This window comes from Petromyzon marinus, chromosome 1 (genome assembly GCF_048934315.1).
Source record: "Petromyzon marinus isolate PM22_M1 ecotype Great Lakes invasive population chromosome 1, UKy_Petmar_22M1.pri1.0, whole genome shotgun sequence".
In the NCBI taxonomy this organism is placed as follows: Eukaryota; Metazoa; Chordata; class Hyperoartia; order Petromyzontiformes; family Petromyzontidae; genus Petromyzon; species Petromyzon marinus.
Window position 1 is genome coordinate 2,953,527 of NC_133667.1, and position 20,751 is coordinate 2,974,277.

Here is a 20,751-nt window from a genome sequence, read left to right on the forward strand (position 1 = left end):
TGCACACATGTTATACCACACACATTTCAAACACATAGCTCATAAACACATACCTCAAACACAAAACTCAACTTTCAGTTGAGTTGAACATAAAACCACTGTGGAAATGGCACCATTGTGGAGAAGGGTATGTGAAGAATGAACTATATTTTGTATCAGATAAATAATATACATAACATATTTTATATAATAATAGTTTCATCATTTGTGATGTATATTCACTGGCCATTTTAACAATCTCCAGCAATGTGTAAAATGTATATTCATCAAATTAACATCAACCTAAAAGAGGTGATAAGTAAATATACCATTAAAATATATTTTTTGCATTTAAAATGCACATTACTGGGTATTCAGATTTTTACAGAATGTTCAAATGATTTAATTTAAAGATTTTTTGGTAAAGAATACTCAGTATTACAGCATACCCTGCATATAGTTCCAGTTTGCTCGTGGGCATTATTGCTCAGCCCTGCTAGGCTATCAAGAGCAACTATAGAATAAATTGTTACAGGACATCACCAGCAGACAGAATAATCACCTTCTAAAGCCTTTCTTTATCTTACAATTATGTGAATCGATGCCAATACAAAACCTTAGGAAATTAATTTAGAAACTTCCAACTACCAATTAAATGGACACATACTTCTCAGGGTCTTCCCTATGCTGTGTGCCAGTCATGTGAGAAATGTGACCATATTTAACCACACTGGTTAGTGTGGGCTGGTAAAGAGGGTGGGGCCCAGGGCCAGTTCAGATATCACTTGTGATTAATGCTAGCCATGGCCTAGAATCAAACTCACAACACTCTAAAGAAACATCCCCAAAAGAAATGCATTTATGTTGGGCCCTGCATCATTGAGGGACAGTTGTTTTTAACTTAACATTGCTTAGGTCTATAACATTTGTGAGGTTTTTAAGGGTGTGGAATACACATGTTGACATATTTTGAATTATTAAAATGTTTAGACACTTTTGGTCGTATGCCACATCGTACATGACATTAATATTTGATCCATTATATTTTAGGTAAAAATGAGCTCCTGTACAGTACATTGCTTCGTGAAACTGAAGATGTTCCAAGTGTTTCTGACTGCTTAATAGGTTAGTGCAAACTGGAAATGGGATGTCAGGGACGGGGGAAGATGGCAAATAGGAAGAATGAGCATGATATGGATACAGATAATTCTTCCTTTCGTCTCAGCTGACCTCTGTGTAAAAAAGAAGAAGATAAACAAGTTAGAGATCATGAAATAAGAAACCAATGTAGTTCATACATTTAAGGGCTTGAAAATAAACACTGGGAAATACACAGCACGATCATTTTATTCTTTACCTTGGTCTACAAGAACACGACGACATACATCTTTACAGAGGGTAGTGAGATTTACCACCAGGCAATTTGATTGTAATAAATCACGTCAAATAACGCGCACTGCCAAGTCTTGCTGGTCTTCTGCTGCCATGAAAATAAACTATGCAAAGATTTTTTATTTTCCTCGTACATAATATCTAGATTCCCAAAGCCACCCGTGCACCTTCCTATTATTTTTGGTCTGCATTCTTCCCTAACCCAGAAGCATTGGCAAATTCTTCCCATTAAGAAGCAGTCTTCCTGAAAGTGCTATATTGCTATTATCGGTGCTTTAGCTCATGCAATAGGTAGTCAATCAGAATTAGCAGCAACGTTACCCAATTACTAGTGGATAAATTTACATTGATGAGAATCTACAGCTTCTAAACTGGTGAGAAACTACAGTCGTGGTAAATCTGTAGCAATTATTATGTTATGAATATAAATATATTTAGAATGTTATTTATCTATAAAATCTACAGAGGTGTGAATAAAAAATCTACAGATGTGAATCTATGCAATTAACAAAGGTGAAAAATTGCATTTGATGTTTATTATGATGATGAAAACTGATGATGCTGAGTGGTTGCGGATGTTGTTTTATATAGAGCACCCTGATATCTGATTTGTATTTATTTCAGATACAGGAATGGAAAAACTGCAATATAAAAAAAAATATTTGTGGACATATCTAAAAATAAATGTGCCATGTACATTAAAATTTAGTAGGAAAGTGCGCAGCTTATAAAACATTTAAAATTATATTTTAAACCTATCACTACAACATTTATAAGTATCTTAAAAACAAACCATATAATTCTGAGTGCATGCTGACTATTTTAATAGAGAAGGCAGAGGGGTTTAGAAACAATGAGTAATGTATGTCTGAAACTGTATTTCAGTCATAAATAATTACATATAATTAAATGCAACTGTGTAAAAATGTTAAAACGTCTATATATTTCATATGGTTGCTCTGACATCACTGATTAAGACAATGGGATGTCGCATATTTGACCGTCATATTGTTGCCTCTAAAAATGACAGTAACTGCCCTCTGATGTTAGAGCGTGGCATATCAATGCTCCCAAATGAGAGCAGGAAGCTCACTGCTCATCCAGCCAGAGGCACAACCACAATGATGGGGGACATCGCTCCCCACGCAGCTCTATGAGAGCCGGGCACTGTGCACATGCACCCATGGCTGGGGGCAGGCGTGCAGCACGTGCTCCCATTGGCATGTGGCCATGTTTCAAGAGCACCCCATGGCAGTGTTCAGGAGCGTGTGTCCATGTGTCTGTTTATATGACATTGATGGTGTTAAGAATGATAGTTATGGTGGTATTGGAAATATTAGTGATGGTGGGGTGGTTGTAATTTAATTGTTCATCCTTTTCACCCGTCAGGGTTCCTCACAGTCTCCATCAAGGTCCTGGTTCCATTGGTGACAAGCCTCAGGATATAATTTCTTCCAATAGAAAAAGTGCAATGTAAATGGCCACCTGGATGAAGCTGAGGTTAAAAGCCATCCAATGGCATTGCATGAAACAATAGAGTACCAGATTTGGCTAGATAATGGCTCTGGAGATGTTTCAGACGCATCTGTGTACCTGAATTGGTAGCTGGGCACAGGTAATCTGAAAGTGGGAATGTTTATGGGATCCCTGGTCCTCTTAAAGTCGGACACAATTCTAAGTAGATGGATGGCTTGTAAAATTGTCTCTGATGGTATCAAGGGCGATGGTGGAAGAAAGTCGGTGCTGATTCGATGCAACATCACAGCAGAAACAAATTATTAGAGAGACAGGGCCCTTCTCAGCACAATATTCTAACATGAGAGTATGAGGACCTTCTGTTGTGGACAGAGGTAACCCAGTTCTCTCTGTCATCCAGGTATCTGGCAGAGCAAAGTGATGGCAGATTGGCTAAGCTGGAAGGGCTTTGATCCTGGGTAGTAGTCTCTGCATTCTGAATTGTCCGCTAGTCTGAAACACATCTTCGGCGAGTTATTCATAGACTTGCTTGTATCCGAGGAGAATTTACAGCCAAGTCATTTCTGCACATGGTTCATGGCAAAAGGAGTGGTAGCAACACATGCTCTGGTAGTCTCTTAGGTAGCAGAAGCTGCATATGTGTTCCCACCCTTCTCCACCTGGGGATGCCACTCATGGTTCTTTGACTGGATGGAACTACTAACGGGCAAACCGTGGCAACTGCTGAGCAAACATGACCTGCTAATGCATAGGGAGGCACTTTGTTCGTCCTGGAACAAGTTTGCGCTGATGGCATGGCCATTGAAAGGGAAAGGTATGACAACAGGATCTGTCATAAAAAGTCAAGCACCTGTTGCTGAGGGTCAGGAAGTCATCGACTTCGAAATTTTAGAGCAGATATTGGTGGAGGTCCTTGCAGTTGTAACTGCCAGAGGCACCAACATCCTATAAAGTCCTGTCTGCATGTTAACACTAGACTCTTATGAAAGAAATTGAGAAATACTGTTCTTTCACAGTTGTGATAGTCAGGTAGCGATAGTTTCAGCATTCGAAGATGAGACCAAAACAGGCCAGTAAGATCTGCGAGAGGTATATTTCAGAATATTGATGGCCAATGCAATAGGTTTGCCTGGTGATCAGAACAATGGTATGCCCATGGAACCTTCAGCTGATGCTGAATACTCTGGATGGTTTACCCTTCAGGCTGTTAGCAATGATCTCCACGAGGTTCAACCAATCCTTCGTTTACTAAATTGCAGGCGAATAGAGCTGTTTTGTGGACCTGACCTGAATTAACTCCCGATGTTTTCTCCGATTTCGATGCGATTCATGAAATTATTTGTCCATTGTTTTATCTGGTACATTTTCAGTCAGAGCATGAGAGAGAGTTATGCGCAGTGTGAATGTGGTCAGAGCTCTGTCTTGTTACCTCAGACAGCTAGGGGAATGGAAAGAGTCTGAGCCACGTTTGCAGCTATTTGGGGTAAATAAGAGTTGCTTGGCAGCCTCAAAATAAAATCATTCAGGACTGGATTAATGCCGGTTTTCATGACGCATGCAAGCAGAATGGACCTCTGGCCCCCAGGGTATGTAATCCACATTCAACAAGGTAGATGGCAGTCTCTTGGTATCTCTGTGTAAGATGTGCAGGGCAGCACATTGGAGCCTTCTTACAACAATTCTGGCAACTGCCCAATGATGCTGGTTGTAACTCACAGTGATTGCTAGTGGATTGCTTTCCAACACACCAACGTGCAAGAGCCGTAATACATTGACATATATGCTCACGTGACAACTTTATTAATAGGCAGTGTCAGGTGGAGGAGGGTGTACGACACACATGTTGCTCACATGATCTGACCCAAAAATCTATTATGAAACTTTCCTACCTTCCTACGTTTGGGAATCATTATAAATCCAAATACATGCTGGTGAAAGACACTGATTTGGAAGTGAATTTGTGGGCGAGCTAGTGTTGTGTTTATTATTCTCACCTCTTTTACTTGGCTCTGGAATGAGGGACTTGATAATGATCCCTGCAAGCTAAACGAGGCATTAGTAATCGCATTAAGCCCTGGCTTCCTTAAACAGTCATTGGCACATCCAGTTCCCACCCACTTCCTCCTAACTGATTGGGTTTGGAGGAAAGGTTTGGCAGGATGTTGCTAATTCTTCATGGTTAATACTACAGGTACGCCGATCTGCATTTGGTGAGGCTTGACTATGGGATGGTGCGGGTCGTGCTCGTTGTTGGCTTGTTCAGTTTCTGCCATGAGAGTCGTGACCTCCAGGAACTTTTGAGTTTGGTTTGTACTGTCTGGTGGCCGACACAGCTTGGAATAAGAGTGAAGGAAAACCTGTTTATTGTGAGGAGAAAATCCTATGTTAAAATAACTATCAGACATCACAGTTACATGGCCTTGCCAGTTCGATGTGCCTTCATATCTTTCCGCTGATTAGAACATTCCAAGATATCTTCGAAAAATTGGAAGATATATTGCTGTGAAATTTCAGTCCGTTTTTAGAACATATACTGAAATGCAGAATTGTTTTAGTTGTGCAAATACCCAGATTATATAAGAAGAATAACTCATATGTACATCGAACACACTGTAAGTACTAAATTACTAGCTGTGTATTTCCCAGATATTTTTCATTAATAAAGATGAGAAATGGCTTACTTGTTTGTGCATTTTCCAACAGCCCCTTCTCTTCCAGCAGCCTCGCTTGAGTCCTTTGCACAATTGACTTAAACGTGGGCCGTTTTGGTTTGTTTTTTGCTTCTAAGGCCTTTTTGAAATTTGCCAAATACCTCGTGGTGGAATTCTGTTCGTCTACCGCAGTCTGTTCACTTTTAGTCGCAACAGTTTTGTTTTCCTCACCTGTGGCATTAATGTGCTGCTCTATGTCTGCTACATCTTGATGGCTGTCAATCACCGTCACTGCATTAGGTGGGTCAATACATGGGAGCCCTTCTTTATTCGAGCTTGATTGCTCTCCTTTGTTGTCGGGTGATGGCAACTTGTTTTTGGAAATAATTTCCCCTAAGCTCAACTTACAATCTTCAAATTCTGTATTTCCTATGACATGTTCTTGCGTGGCATCTGGTGAAGCACTCTGTACTGCTTCTCGTCTTTCCAATTTTGCTAAAACTTCCTCCATAACTTCCACATAGTTACTTTCTCCTGTTTTCAAAATATTATCTTCACATGCCCCAATTTCTGAATTTGTTCTCTGGAAATGCAGGTCACTGTCATCTCTTGAGCAGGTGATGGTGGCAGAAAGCTTCTCCAGACTGACAGAACTCGTATCAATGCTGGAAATGTAGCTCTGAGAGCTATTCGTACTTTCTAATTTAAATACTGACCCGAGTGCTGACTTTGCATGCTGCAGCGTGCTGCTACTAAATCGCCGAAAGCTGAAGCTTCCAACTGTTTCAGGCCTTTCCTCAGCTTGCTGTCTCTGCTGTAAGACAATCATCTCCTCGTTGTGCCTTTTATCCAACAGCTCACTCTGGCTATGGAAAGCAAGTTGACTCTTATGTTGTGAGGACAACTCTACTTCCGTTGAGTTCTCCTGAAGTGAGAATCTGCTCATTCCAAGCAAGTGCATGCCTCTCTTCAAAGAGCTCACAAAAAATCTCTCTTCTTTAGCTTCAGCGATAGATGTAGGAGAGGGAACACTTGTCTGACTACAATCCTCCTGCTGGCCTTCCCAACTTAACTCCTGGTCAGTTATGCTGTCGTTGTCAAGAATTGGATAATCTGATGTTGATGTACTGTACAGAAAATCTGTACTTGTTTCTACTTGTTGAAGCTCAACTCCAGAGTCACAACTTTGCTTGACTTGTGGCCACTCATCATGAGTATTCAATTGTTCCATATCCTGTATGCTGTAAGAATCTGCATATGTTTCTTGAACGATACATTCGTTTTGTTCATGCAGCTGTCCCTGCTCAGGTGTCATTTCATTGTAACAATCATCTTCAAAAATGTCTACCTGTTGACGTCCACTATCAAGGCTCTGATGCTGCTCTAAACAAATGTCATGTTCTTGTTGTGATTCGCCTTGATTACACTCAGTCTCATCACTGTAAACGTGAACTTGTTCCCAGTCACCACTACGGCTGTAAATTTCATTTGAATGCCAGTCAATATCAGCAGGTTGAGATGGTTCTAACTTGTCGAGTTCAGGCCAACTACTACGATTCTTGTCTTGTTCTACTGCAATTACGTTTGCACAACCATCATCAATTGAGCTTGGATATATATCAATAGTTTTTTCTGTTTCCACAGGAATGTTATCAGAAACAAATGAATGGTTTTCAATTGAATCCTCATCAGTATTGTAAGCACATTGCTCCTGGTTGTCCCAATGCAAACTGAGGCTGTCATTAGCATCTGGATCCTCGTGTCCAGGAGTAATTGTCTGCACATTATCCCATTCTATCTCGTTTGTATCGTTTTTATTCCATTCCTCTTTTACATCAAACTGTGATGTTTCAATACCATAACTATCCACAATGTCTTCCTTTACAAAAACAAATGTTTTTGTATCTTCACACACACTTGGATCATCATTATTCATGGAAGTGCCCATATATGCTATATGTGGAATCTGGAAGTGGCTTTTTGGCCAAAACTCATTTTCATCGATGGATGTTCCACTATCTGATGACAACTTTGATTTTAAAATGGGAGTATCTTCTGACAGATAATCACAATCGGATACCTCACTGTGTTCAAAGTTTTGCTGCTCAGGCAATGGATGATATAGTTCCTCATTTTCAGACACAAGTTTGGAAAGGTTCAGGTTCATTTCAGTATGTCTGTTATGAGGTGAATCAGAATGGTGGAGCTCTATATTGTAATGATCACGTTTTGCAGAGGACATCATTTTTTCAAACACTGCATCTGACTGAGCAGAACTTTGACTCATTACACTTCTTCTGGTGAAGTCATCATCACTTGAGTCCATAGATAAGGTCTGAGCCTCCTGCAGAGAGTAAATTTGTTTCGATGAAGTATATACTCGAGGTAAAGATAATACACTTGGCTGTTTTTGTACAGCGTTTGCAGTCCTGATTTTAATACTCATGCCTTTTAATCTGTAGCACTTTTTAAGAATTAATTCTTTCTCCTGAATATTAGCAACTTTAATTGCTATAGGCCTTGGTTTGACTGAAAGACTGTTTCTCTTTTCCCCCAACCGAAAAGCACTTTCGACTCTCACAGTTTGTGTGGCATCTGTCATACCCATTTTCTCAGAAAAAATATCATAGATAACATTGGTGCAATTTTCATTCTCTTGTTCTGGAACATTTATGAAATACAAACAGAGGCCATTTCCAGATTGGTTTTCATGGTCAAAATAAGCATTTGTCGGTACATTACTGTGTTTCACTTGAACAAACCCAGATTGCAATTGTTCAATTTCTGTCTGTACAACTTCCACACTTTGAGATATTTCTCTGACTGAACGCTTCAGCGCTTGAACCTGGTCCCTCAGTTCTACAATTTCAAGCTCAATTCGACTTATACCTTGAAGTTCTTGAAATATCTTTTCCATGACATTGTGAGTCTTATTCAGAATATCCTCCGACTCCTGAGATGAAGTCATAACGCGATCTTGTTGTGACATGGACTTTTGCAAACGTTGGTGTCTGTATCCTTCCGTATTGTGAGAAGTGTTGTCATGACCTGTTCTTTTCCACACTTTAAACTTTTGGAATGCCTTGCAGCCTGCAGACCATGAAGCATATTTGACTTGTGAAGATAGCTTGAAAGGATGCTTTGGAAGTTTTCTATGACCAGGCATACCAGGGAGTGTTTGACTTTTTACATCTTCATGATTCTTGTGAGTAAAAGAGACAGAAGTCCTTGTTTCACATGCCACTCTACATTTTGGTAACTGTTCCAAGCAGCCATCAGATTCACTTCCATCAGATTCAATTTCTGTTGACAGGTGGCCTGACTCCTCATGGAGGGACATTCTTCCTAAACCTTTGACTGTGCTAGGCCAAGGATTTTGAGACAATTCTGCATCACGTGTCCTCCTTGTCTCCACATCATCACCAGCCCAACTAGCACGACTCTTAGTCATTTTCTTCATCGTGTTCTTGAGCCTGGATGAAAGTTTTGGAGTTTTTGTTTGTGTAGAGTTTAATTTCCCAATTCTTGAGTCCTCATTGTAATCAGGTGTCCTGTGTTTTTCTCTTTTTTTATCCTCACCAGAAAACATTTTTAATACGAGTTTTGGAAGGTATATCTGTATAAGATATTGACTTGTATAAAACACCATGGGTGCCTTATACGTTACATAAACTTCAAGTAGCTGTTTAAAAATAACAACGAAAACTGTTTGGGGGTTTAGCACGTTCAGTCTGTTGATCTTTCCTGCATTAAGGAGTTAAAGAAAAATGGGACATGGTGCCATTTTCCACAGCAGAACGTCTCTGAAAAACAAAAGGGCACAGCGCTGCATATGAGTAGAGGTAAAACAGCAAGAGCACAACCAAGACAGGAAGTGCAAGTACAATCTGCCTTGTACAAAACCCTTGAGTCATCAGTCCAATCCTCATAATAAAAGCCCAACATGAATACACGTACATTTTGTAGACAATAATACAATATATTTTTTAAAGAAACAAAATAACTGTAGTGATGTCTAAATCAATGTATACAAATACAAAAATATTGTAACTTTCATAGCATGAGTTAGAAAATGAATAAACCCCACTGCATTGAATATTACACTTTCTGAGAATATATGAATATGTTTCATACGCTGTTTAAACTGTAATACTATTTAATAAATTATAAATTAATGATAAATGAATGTCATGTTATAACCGACTGTAGAATTACTCAATGTTACATTGAATTACATTATAAAATTATGTATCACATCATGTTGCATTGCGATTGCTTGAATGTATTTCCAAGTTTAAAGTTGGTGTAAAAAACATTTTTCGTAGTAGAAAATGTATATTTTTTTTAGCTTGTGATAACATGTAACATTAAGCTCGCAAATAATACAGAGGCCCCATATATCTCTCGACACATGGCATATAATTGTTTCACTTCATTATCAGCCATGATCAATTCACTGCTGATGAATAACCTCCCCAAGCCACCACCATCTCTCATGATCCTGAAATGCAAGTCCAACAAAGACATGCGCATCCTGAAATCATCACTTCACCTCCTCGGTAAACGTCCTATCAGACGTGTTCCATCACTTGCCTCCTTTTCAGCAACGCATCCTGCCCAAGCCCACTTACTTTTCTTAACATTTTGAATTGTCGTTAAAGTGTGCATGTTCTCTGATGCAAGCATTGATCTTTTTCTCTCAGTGTAACCCCAAGCATGTACCCATCTATGCTTATTTGCATAATTTTCAGTTTTTGCAACCAAAAGTGTAAATTACAATGTATCTTGTTCATGTCATAGCAGGTTGTACACATTGATTAAACACTTGGAATGTTACTTTCTAGATTTGAAGCTTTCGTGACTGCAAGGATCCATACTCTTTGGTTCTATTCAGTAAAGTCACGTAGGTAAAAAATAAAACAACAAAAATCACGACGTTTCGGCCACAACACAAGTGGCCTTCATCAGGTGAAGGGACCGTACTGTCACGAGGACAGCATTGGAATGAAGACAGTCAAGCCCAGGTCGCGTCCTTTAAGCTTGTGGTCGCGGCATCTTTTGAGGAAGGTCAGCATCTCGATGAGCTGTGACTTCTTGTCCCGTTGTCTGTTGAAAGCTCTAACAGATAGGTGAAAGCCCTCCCCGTAGAGGTTATCAATTCTAGATTTGGAGCTTTCGTGACTGCAAGGATCCATACTCTTTGGTTCTATTCGGTAAAGTCACGTAGGTAAAAAGTAAAATGTCGTGATTTTTGTTGTTTTATTTAGGATGACGTCATCATTGTTGAACCCAATCAGGTTTCGAGAGCAGAGGCGGGGGGTATTGCAATTATGTAATAGATCAGTAATCAGCCACTTAGCATGTGACTCCTCTATAAGGAATTGTGTATTACTTTATAATACGCTTCCAGGCTGCGCTGAGTCTGTAGCTATCACAGTGGTTGAAATTTTTGTATCCTTCTCAATTTCGATTCTCTAAATAGCCTTGGCCAGTAATAATTAGTTTTGCATAACACTTCAACGTTATCAAAATCAATTGAATGTCCTTGTTGGCAAGCATGCTCTGCCACTGCTGAAAGCTGTGTTTGAGATAATTTAATGTTCCTTTGGTGCTCTTTTAGTCCAATATAACACTTACCAGCATAAGCAATTGATCCGATATACACCTTCTGTTGATAACTTCGGTAATTCATCTTTAGTACAAGACACTAGTTTTTGAATTTTGTGTACCATACCAAATCTTATTTCAATGTTTTGCTTTTGCAAAACACGGGCTAATTTGTCAGTAACTCCCTAGATATATGCCATTTTAATTGTTTTCATGATCTGATCACTTTCAGAAGTTTTGTTGTTCGGTCTTGGTTTGGCATTCAATGCTCTGTTAATTTGAGCATGATTGCAGCCATTCAGTCATAGTGCTTCTTGAACATGTTTAATCTCTCTCCTTAGACTTTCAGCATCTGACACTGTTTTTGCCCAATGTATGAGGGTCTTGCTGATAGAAGATTTCTGTGCTGGGTGATGATGCGAATCTGCATTCAGATAGGCATCCGTGTGCATTCCCTTTCGGTAGACGCTGTGTGTTATTTTACCATTTTGACCACGTCCAAGCAAAATAGAAGGGGAGTGTGTTGTTCACCTCCATTTCCATGGTGAATTGGATGGCCGGGTTTTGTGCATTGAGAATATTAAAACATTCATTATATGTATATTTACCATGTGGCCAGACAACCAAAGTGTAATCGACATATCTAAACCAAAAATATGGTTTTAATGTACTTGAGGCAAGTGCTCTTGTTTCAAAGTTTTCCATGTACAGATTTGCTATAGCCAGATACAAAGGAGAGCCCATTGCTGCTCCTTCCTTTTGTTTAAAGAAGTCTCCTCTCCATAAGAGATGTGTTATTTAGACAATGGTCAGCTGGTTTTAGAATATCTTCTGGTAAACCGTATTTTTTACTAGTATACACTAAATTTTGATTTAAAGCTTTCGTGACTGCAGGGATTCATATTCTTGGTTCTTTCCGTAAAGTCACGTAGAAGGGAAACAATAAAATAATTAAAAAACGCACTTTTTTCAAAATTTCTTGCTGTGGTTTTCACACCTGATGATGATTGCTTGTGTTGCAGTCGAAACGTCGTGAGAATTTTATTGTTTTATATTTTTATTATTTTATTGTTTCCCTTCTACGTGACTTTACCGAAAGAACCAAGAATAGTATACACTAGTAAAGAACACAAAGCCCAATTATCGTAGTTGCTTTATAATTCTGCTGTCCTATTTCATGCTGCCCAAGTACATGCCCTCACTCATCATACTTGACTCGTACCTGGGCATTTGAAGTTCTCTTGTCGTGAGAGATCATCACAACCCAGTTGCTGTCCCCGTGAGTGCATAAAATTTGCCTACTGACACGTCGCAATGTCTAAACCATAGCCTTACTAAATTAAATCAATTCGTCAACTGACACAAAGTTGGTCAAGAACTTCACCATTTTGCTAATAGCAATCCTTACTCCTGCCTGATGCTTCCCAGCCTTCCTCCAACGATACCACAGACTGTAATCCTCAATCCAGGCATGAACCGATTCAAACTCCTTTCTCTACTGTCTGACCCTTTATTAAAATAATACAATAATAAAGGGTCAGACAGTTCGAACTAGCTCCCACAAACAAAGTGGTATCTTTCGCTTTCTGTTAAAAAGCTGAACATTAAAAACACAATAAATGCAGCTCTATCAGAAAATAGATCGAAACTTTTCTCTGTCAGTATACTGAGGCATATTCCGCAGATGATTTTTGTTGGTTACAGATACAACAATTTATATTATTAATCCAGCAAACCACTTTCGGGTTAACATAGTATTCAATTGGATCCAAGCAACCACTGCTTAAGTGGCACAACAATGCTTTTCACATTTTCAGATGTGTGCCAGAAACAGCACCAGCCTCAGGCATTCTGTTAATGGAATCACATCCTTGAAAATGGCTCTACACTGTGACTTCTACGGTCCACGACAATACATTTGTTCGGGCTGCTTCAATCACTCCTTTATTACTATGATAAATAAATAAAAATACCTGGGATTAATTTCATGCCCATGGTATATTTTCCGGAGGTGGTCAGTTCCCTCACCAGAAAATTATCGCGACAGTTATTACTTGCAACTCATGAACATGGATGAGTGTCATCCTGATCTGGAGGATAAGTGGGGCACAAGCCTGCTCTATTTTGTTGATCAGTCAAAGGTTAAGCAAAGGGTGAGGAAAATCCACTCTATCATATCATGATGCAATCCTCATCCATGGCAACAGCCGATCAATCAGGCTCCTATATATCTCACACGTACGTATGCGTGTCAACACACACAGTAGTCATACAGTGCGGTGGTCAGTGCACTCCGTTTGGAACCTGCTGACCTAAGTTTGATTCCTGGCCATTGCTAAGAACCTTCTCGTATTCACGTGCATTGTGGCTCTTGAAATATTGAGGGTTTTGTTTTACCGAATTCGAAAGAAAGGGCTCTGCTTGTTATTTTGGTTGCCGACCAATCCGAGCTGAACTAAGCCTTAAATAAGTACCTGGTGCCACACGTCAACATCAGCACTAATGCAAAAGATGAAAATGAAAAAAGGGGGTGATGATAACGATGCTGATACTACTGATGATGCAGATTGAGCATCCCTGCGTGAGTGTGCTTGTATATGCGCATGTGCAATGTATGCATGTGTGTGTACGTGTTGTCATCACACACAAACACGGTTCATCTTCTTGATTCTTTCGGAAAAGTCACGTAGAATGGAAATAAAATAATAAAAATAAAACATAAAATAAAATTCTCACGACGTTTCGGCCACAACACAAGTAGCCTTCCTCAGGTGAAGAAACAGAACTGTCGGGAAGACAGTGCTTCAGTAAACACTGCCAAGCATGGCAGCTTAAAAGACGCTGAAGCGCTGTCTTCCAGACAGTTCTGTTTTTTCACTTGAGGAAGGCTACTTGTGTTGTGGCCGAAACGTCGTGAGAATTTTATTTGATTATGTTTTATTATTTTATTTCCATTCTACGTGACTTTACCAAAATAACCAATAAGATGAATCCCTGCAGTCACGAAAGCTTTAAATCGAAATAAAATATGTGGGAAGCGGTAGTGTAGTGGTTAGCGCATTGCACTAAGAACCCAGCGTTTGAATACGTTTTTTTTGTGTGGAATATTTGCTGGTTTATTCCAGGATGTTTCTGTTACGCTTTGTCGCTTTAAGATGCTCTGTGTTCAAATTCTGTTTGTTGCGGTTGCATCCGACTTAAGAGCCGCATGGCTCACAGGGCTATACCTAATAAATGAAACTTGAAACTTGAAACCCGGGTTCAATCGTCGCTACAGTAACCATTGACGATTATCTGAACCGGTTCTGTGCCTCCCCCTAGGTCGACTCAGCCTCAAATTAATATCTGGTGCAGTGTGTAAACATCACCACTCAGAAGACAAATGCAACCAGGAGTGGTGCTGGCCATCCACCCTCTCGTCTGCCGTGCCGGCCTTCATAGGTGCTCGCAAACAGCACTTGCCCCAACAGTGTATTAAGGGGAATGGGGGATCGTTGTCTTTGTGTTATCATCATACTGCTTAAGTCTCCCCACATCGTTGCTTTCCTTCGTGGTCTTATAATGCCAAATGAATCTAGCTCTGGCACATGAGCAAATTAGATCACTCCATCTCCACAGCGGGTGTCCTCTTTGACGTGTTTCCTTCTTTGGCTGTCTTTAATCACCAATCTTATCTATAAGCTATCATCCCTTTAAGTGATGTATCCTTCCAAAGCAATTCATGCTTTTAACAGTCAATAAGATCTCTCTACTGTGCATTTGGTTTATGATCCATGTGTGAAAACGCCTCCCAGAATCAATGTCTTCTATGCTTTTTTGTATATTCTACAACACTTCTTCCATTTTCTTTCTCAGAGTCCATGTTTCCAATCCATGTCATAGCAATGAATATGCACGGATTGAAAATATTATCTTTAGTGATTTGTAAAGACATGCAATATGTGTATAACATGCAATATGCATGTGTATGCATGGATGATTATAATTAATGTGTGTATATATCAGTAATATCTTTAATAAATTTTAATTTTAAAAAAATGCATTTACAAAAAAATACATGGAACCAAAAATGCACAGTATTAAAACAAATATATGTGTGATGCCTGCTCTCCACTCATTTGCCAATTAGCACCCATTTGCATCCCTCTCCGAATAATTGCAAGCCATTCCCAATTAATCACATTTCTTGCAATTTCAATCGCGTTATAGGTTGCGTTTTTGGCCAGAATGGCTCGCTACATAACAAGCGCACACTGGGCACATGTGGGATACGCCATAAAACACGCACAGCAGCTTGAAATGGGCGCTCTGTTTGTTTTAACATGTTTTTGCACATAAAGTACCATGGATAATGGACGTATCGCATAAGTGTCTGTGTTTGAGCATGTGTGAGTTTTTATGAGTTCTTAGGATAAGATTAATATGTTCCAGCACTATTTATGAGCTGTAAGAACTGCTACCCGGGGGAGAGGGCAGACCCACCAGGAATTAAACCGTTCAATCCGCAGCAAAATATCTGTTTTCCAGGAAGATCAAGTAGGCATTGATTTGTAGTGGGATTCTACCACATAGTGGAGTGCACGTGTCGATATGCTTCATTAACAGCACGGGGCATGCAACCACCAGGCCCTAGCCTTAACCAATCTGCTGCGTAGACTAAGCCTTGAAGAAATGTGGTTTACTCAGAAATAGTTGCTGGCTGAATGGAACAAATAAACTAAGCCTCGGTGTCAAACCAAAATCTGTTTCTAGTATTCACATCAGGACTTTTTCAAAAATCAGCAAGTATCTGCATACAGGTCAAGTAGTACCTCTTCTAAGGAACCTTAATCTAAAGTCTCTGCCACTCTCTACATAATATAAAAATAATAGTTAATGCCATAAAAACATGGAATTAATTAATTAATTGCCTGTATTCCTCGGTATGCAAGTGTCTCCCAATTGGATACCCTACACTCCGGCCACAGTTGAGACACCACAGCACAGAGAGCTAACTTAAATAAGGCAGGCTAATATAGGCGACGTAAGAGTCAGTGGCCTGATCACTCAGCAAAACAATATAAATAATGCAGTGAAGTTTACGTGAATATACATGTCAATTTAGATTTATAAATGACAGAAATTTATAAACTGAGCAATCATTGGAAGGGCGTTACTGACCAGGTAAAGTCTTAACTGACTGTGAAGTTTCTTTTTTGCCGTGCTTGTGTCTTACTTGTAGCCTCCACTCCCCCTACCCCACACCCCCACCCTCCCTGTCTCTCCTCCCTGCCCCCCCCCCCTTCTCTTGCCGATATGGCCTCTTATTGCAGACGCCCTTTGCCCACTTCAGCAATTGTTTCTTACTGTGGTTGTCCCACCCGATGACAGACGCTTGTGTTGCGCCCGAAACGTCGTGATTTAATTTATTTTTTATTTTATACCTACGTGACTTTACCGAAAGAACCAAAGAGTATGGATCCCTGCAGTCACGAAAACTTCAAATCTAGATTGTGTAGTTTCCATCCTACCTGCCTATGTCAGCTGTTATTTCCGACTCTCTGTGCGTCTTTCTCTCTCTCTCTGTGCATCTCTCTCCGATCTCTACTCCAGTGACCTGGGTGCTCCTGCGGGGTCCACTTTCTGCCCCGCCTCCTTCCCCCCCCCCCCCTTCTCTCTCCCCCCCTACTGCCGAGGCCTACTATATAAATTCAGCAGTTTTTTTTCTTGCTGTGGTTGTCCCACCTGATGACGATTGCTTGTGTTGCGATCGAAACGTCACGTGATCTATTAATTTTCTACCTACGAGACTTTACCGAAAGAAGCAAAAAGTATGGATTCCTGCAGTCACGAAAGCTTCAAATCAAGATATAAATGTAAGTATCAATATTAGACATTTACGTAGCCTCTGTTATTTGGTGGTTTAACATAAGTGCAGCAGTGGCTGAAATGCGGTAACGTGGACCGCAGCTGTCACCTCATTCTCGCCAATTAACTGTCGTACACTTTCATGCCATACATTCCCTAAAATTAGCTTATTTTGACTGTGATTTTCTAAAATTTAAATGGAGGTAAATGCTAAATAAACAAAATCCTCAGAGAGCTTAATGGAGATCATCACAACCGAATAGCCTAGATAAAAGTAGAACATGCAGAGAGGGCTGATAGGGCTCTAGAAAGTATGGCTGAACAGATGGGCAGGCTTAACAATTTATTTACAATAAAAACCTTTTTTTATATCCCTGATAGAGTGATGAACAGGACCTTGGATAAACACAATCAATTTACTACTATATTTACCCAAGAATGTCAGTGTGTAACGCTCGTGACGTCACTCCACGTCGACCAGCCCTCATTAGTAATCATGAACGGATTACGTCCTCCACATGGACCCGCCCCTCATGAATAATCATCGTCGGGTGACGTCACTCCGCATGGAACCCCCCCCCCTCCTCATTAATAATTATGAACAGGTGATGTCCTCCACATGGACACCCCCCCCCTCCATCAATAATAGTTAGCGGGTGACGTCACTCCACATGGCTAGGCGCCTCCTCCCTTCTCCTCAACGTCAACTTATAACCCTCACTACAAAAGGCAGAACCCTCACATCACGCGATCTCCGTAACATTATTGAGAGATCAAAGTAAAAAGGACGTTATAATGAACAACGGATTATAACCTTTAAATGAAATAAGTCTGTGTCACCGCGGCCTTACAAATTGTACACAGATGGATGCAATGAATATCAAGTCGCGGTCTGCTTTTCACTTGCAACGTTCAGATTTACTGCAATACACCCGTCCTTGGGCGGGCAAAATGCTCGTGGATAAGAGTTGTCCTTAATTCATGGAATAAGCTAAACCGGGGTATCAATTGGTTGCTATAACACAGTGCCACCACATTATAGCCATTCTCAATCCACTACTGGGGTTTATTTTACCATACTTCAGTGCGGATTGGTGAAGACAAGGAGGATCAGTTCTGATATCACTCGCCACTGATGTTATCCATGGCCAGGAATCGAACTTGGATCATCAGGTTTACAGTGCAGCACGCTAACCGTAATGTCACTGCTCCAGACCTAAATAATTATCATTGGGGTTACTATTCATGTGGCAAATGCACTTCATGTTCATTGCCAGCATTGAGGTGGGCCCCACAATAAGAGTGGCTTTTATTTGTAACGTCTTGTATATCACCGAGACAAATCATATTCACCATTTAAAATGTGAAGAGATATATACTTGCAACCAACAGTTTCATGGTTTGTCGAGATATTTGACAAGAGGCATAGTTTATTGTCTTCAATGTCACTAAATTATATTTTGACCTATAAAATCCATGAAACATATATACAATAGATACAGAAGCAAGCTATGTCTTTAGTTGACATTAATTTACTTATTTAAGTATTTTTCTCATGTTAAAGAATAAATTAAGCAGCATGCACATTTTCATACATGAGAGTTTAAGAAAAAGATGTGAACACAAAACAATATCAAAATCAAGTCCCAATGAAACAGCGTCACGAGTGATTATGTGAATGGAGTCACACAATCATATCTGCAGCCTTTAACAGATGTCTACGATGTTTTAGTGAACTTAGTGTGTATGACTTTTGTTTAGCCGAAAGTTATGTTACACCAGAACTTGGCAGCTTTCTTCGCTAAGTTTGTTAAATCAAATATTTCCAGGAGTTAATTTCCATTGGTCAGAATATCTGAGATGTTAAGGTTTTGAAAAATACATCCTTTGTAAATTACTTGAGATTCCACCAATATATCCTGCAACAGAATTTTAATTTTAATCTCCATATACTGTATATAAAAGGCAAAGTTGTGAATATGTGTGTCTGTTGAAAATGTTTAGCGTACTTCCCGACATGCAACAAACTTGAAATTTGCCATGTGGGTACTTTCCAGACTGTACACCATGCAAAAATTATAAAAATACACTTTTTTTCTATTTGGGAGGGGGGAGCTCAATAATGCATATATTTTTGCACGGCAAGTGAGCTGTGACGTGAAATCTGTCATGTGAGCCGCGCATGTGGAAGCGTAACGCATTGTAGTGTAGCGGTTAGCGCGCCACCACCGATGACGATTATTTGAACCGGTTCTGGGCCTCCCCTAGGTCGACTCAGCCTCAAACGAGTAACTGGTGTGGTGTGTGAACATCGCCACTGGGGAGACAAAGGCGGCCGGGCGTGGTGCTGGCAACTCACCCCCTCGTGTGCCGTGCCAGCCTTCATAGATGCTCGCTAACAGCACTTGCCCCCTACAGTCTCACAGGCTACAAGGGGGAACTTTGTCTTTATCCTGTGTGTGTGTGGGGGGGGGGCAGCTACTGCGTAGCGATTCGCGCGCTGCGCTACGAACCCGGCCACCCGAGTTCGATTCCCGCTCACGGCCACCACCGGTGACGATTATTTGAACCGGTCCTGGGCCTCCCCTAGGTCGACTCAGCCTCAAACGAGTAACTGGTGTGGTGTGTGAACATCGCCACTGGGAAGACAAAGGCGGCCGGGCGTGGTGAAACCAAGTCCCGGGCGAAGCCGGGTAGTAAAGCTAGTCAAATATAAAATTAAATTCTTATGTTACTTTAAATACATATCAGATCGTAATCAGAGTTATTCTTCACCTATGGTCGTTTTCGCATCGATATATTAGTGGCGTATTTTAAGTGTAATCATCCACATATATGAATATATTTTAGACGGAGACTTTAAGTCAATTTTAGAATTCAAAACGAAGACCATCCTCCACAAAATCGCCATGCAGTGCAATGGAATGCACATAAGAAATTAAATGCGCACCATGAATGCAACAGATCACAATGAACCCCCATAATACTGATCGATTTAAAAACGACTGCCAATATGCTTTCAGACTTTGTTTGGTGCTATGGTGATACAGCAAAAGGAAAGCTATACAAAAACCAACTGTAACTACTGCAATACTGGCTAAGTATTCATTATAGATGTCTTCACCTAAAAAAATGTTTTTGCAGCGAAATGCATATACAGATATTTACATATGCATGCCCTATGCTAAGAGTTTATACTCAAAGGAAGAATCTTTAACTGACAAAAAACCCTATTAAATGAAAGAGAAGAGCATTCACATACAATACAACCTACAGTAATACTGTAACATAAAAGGTCTTAAGCGTTGGTGGCATGAAAGAACAAAAATGCAATTACCTGTACATTCCACTCTACCTCACATACACAGCATGCACAACATTAGCCTGACAGCCACTATCTTAAACATGTGGTGCTACGGCCACAATTCACAGCAGCAGAGAAACTTTGCTATAACAAACAGCACTCTAGCCAGGTGGTCGTGGCTACACGTGCCTGTGGAGGCAACGAGGAGGGTTGGTGGATCACACAATGGTCGTGAAACTCGTTTTCCATGGGCGTCGAGGTGCCTTACCCTGACGTGCCAGAAATGTGGCCCCCATCTATTCCATCTGTATTTGGATAGTGTTTCTCACTCGCACGCATGGGTTTTCTCTGGGTGCTCCGGTTTTCTCCTACATATAAATTTATTCATTGGCCAATAACACCTTCATATATAGAGGACCACAGAGCTTGGGGGGGGGGGGGGATCAGCATCTGCTCACCACCTGGCTACCGTTACAAGTTGAAATTATTATTAAG

At 40.3% G+C, this 20,751-nt stretch overlaps 1 protein-coding gene across 9 annotated transcripts in view; it reads right to left on the bottom strand.

The window, feature by feature from the left end:
• Nucleotides 1–20,751, bottom strand: part of LOC116957007 (protein unc-13 homolog B-like) — a 262,505-nt gene that overhangs the window by 138,409 nt on the left and 103,345 nt on the right. For 2 of the 9 annotated variants that reach the window (XM_076051914.1, XM_032943957.2), the window contains exon 2: nt 5,529–9,301. The exons of the other annotated variants lie outside the window; for them this stretch is intronic. In XM_076051914.1, the coding sequence (XP_075908029.1) occupies nt 5,529–9,147 (3,619 nt within the window). In that variant the 5' untranslated portion in view covers nt 9,148–9,301. The remainder of the gene's footprint in view (nt 1–5,528; nt 9,302–20,751) is intronic. 9 annotated transcript variants of the gene reach the window in all.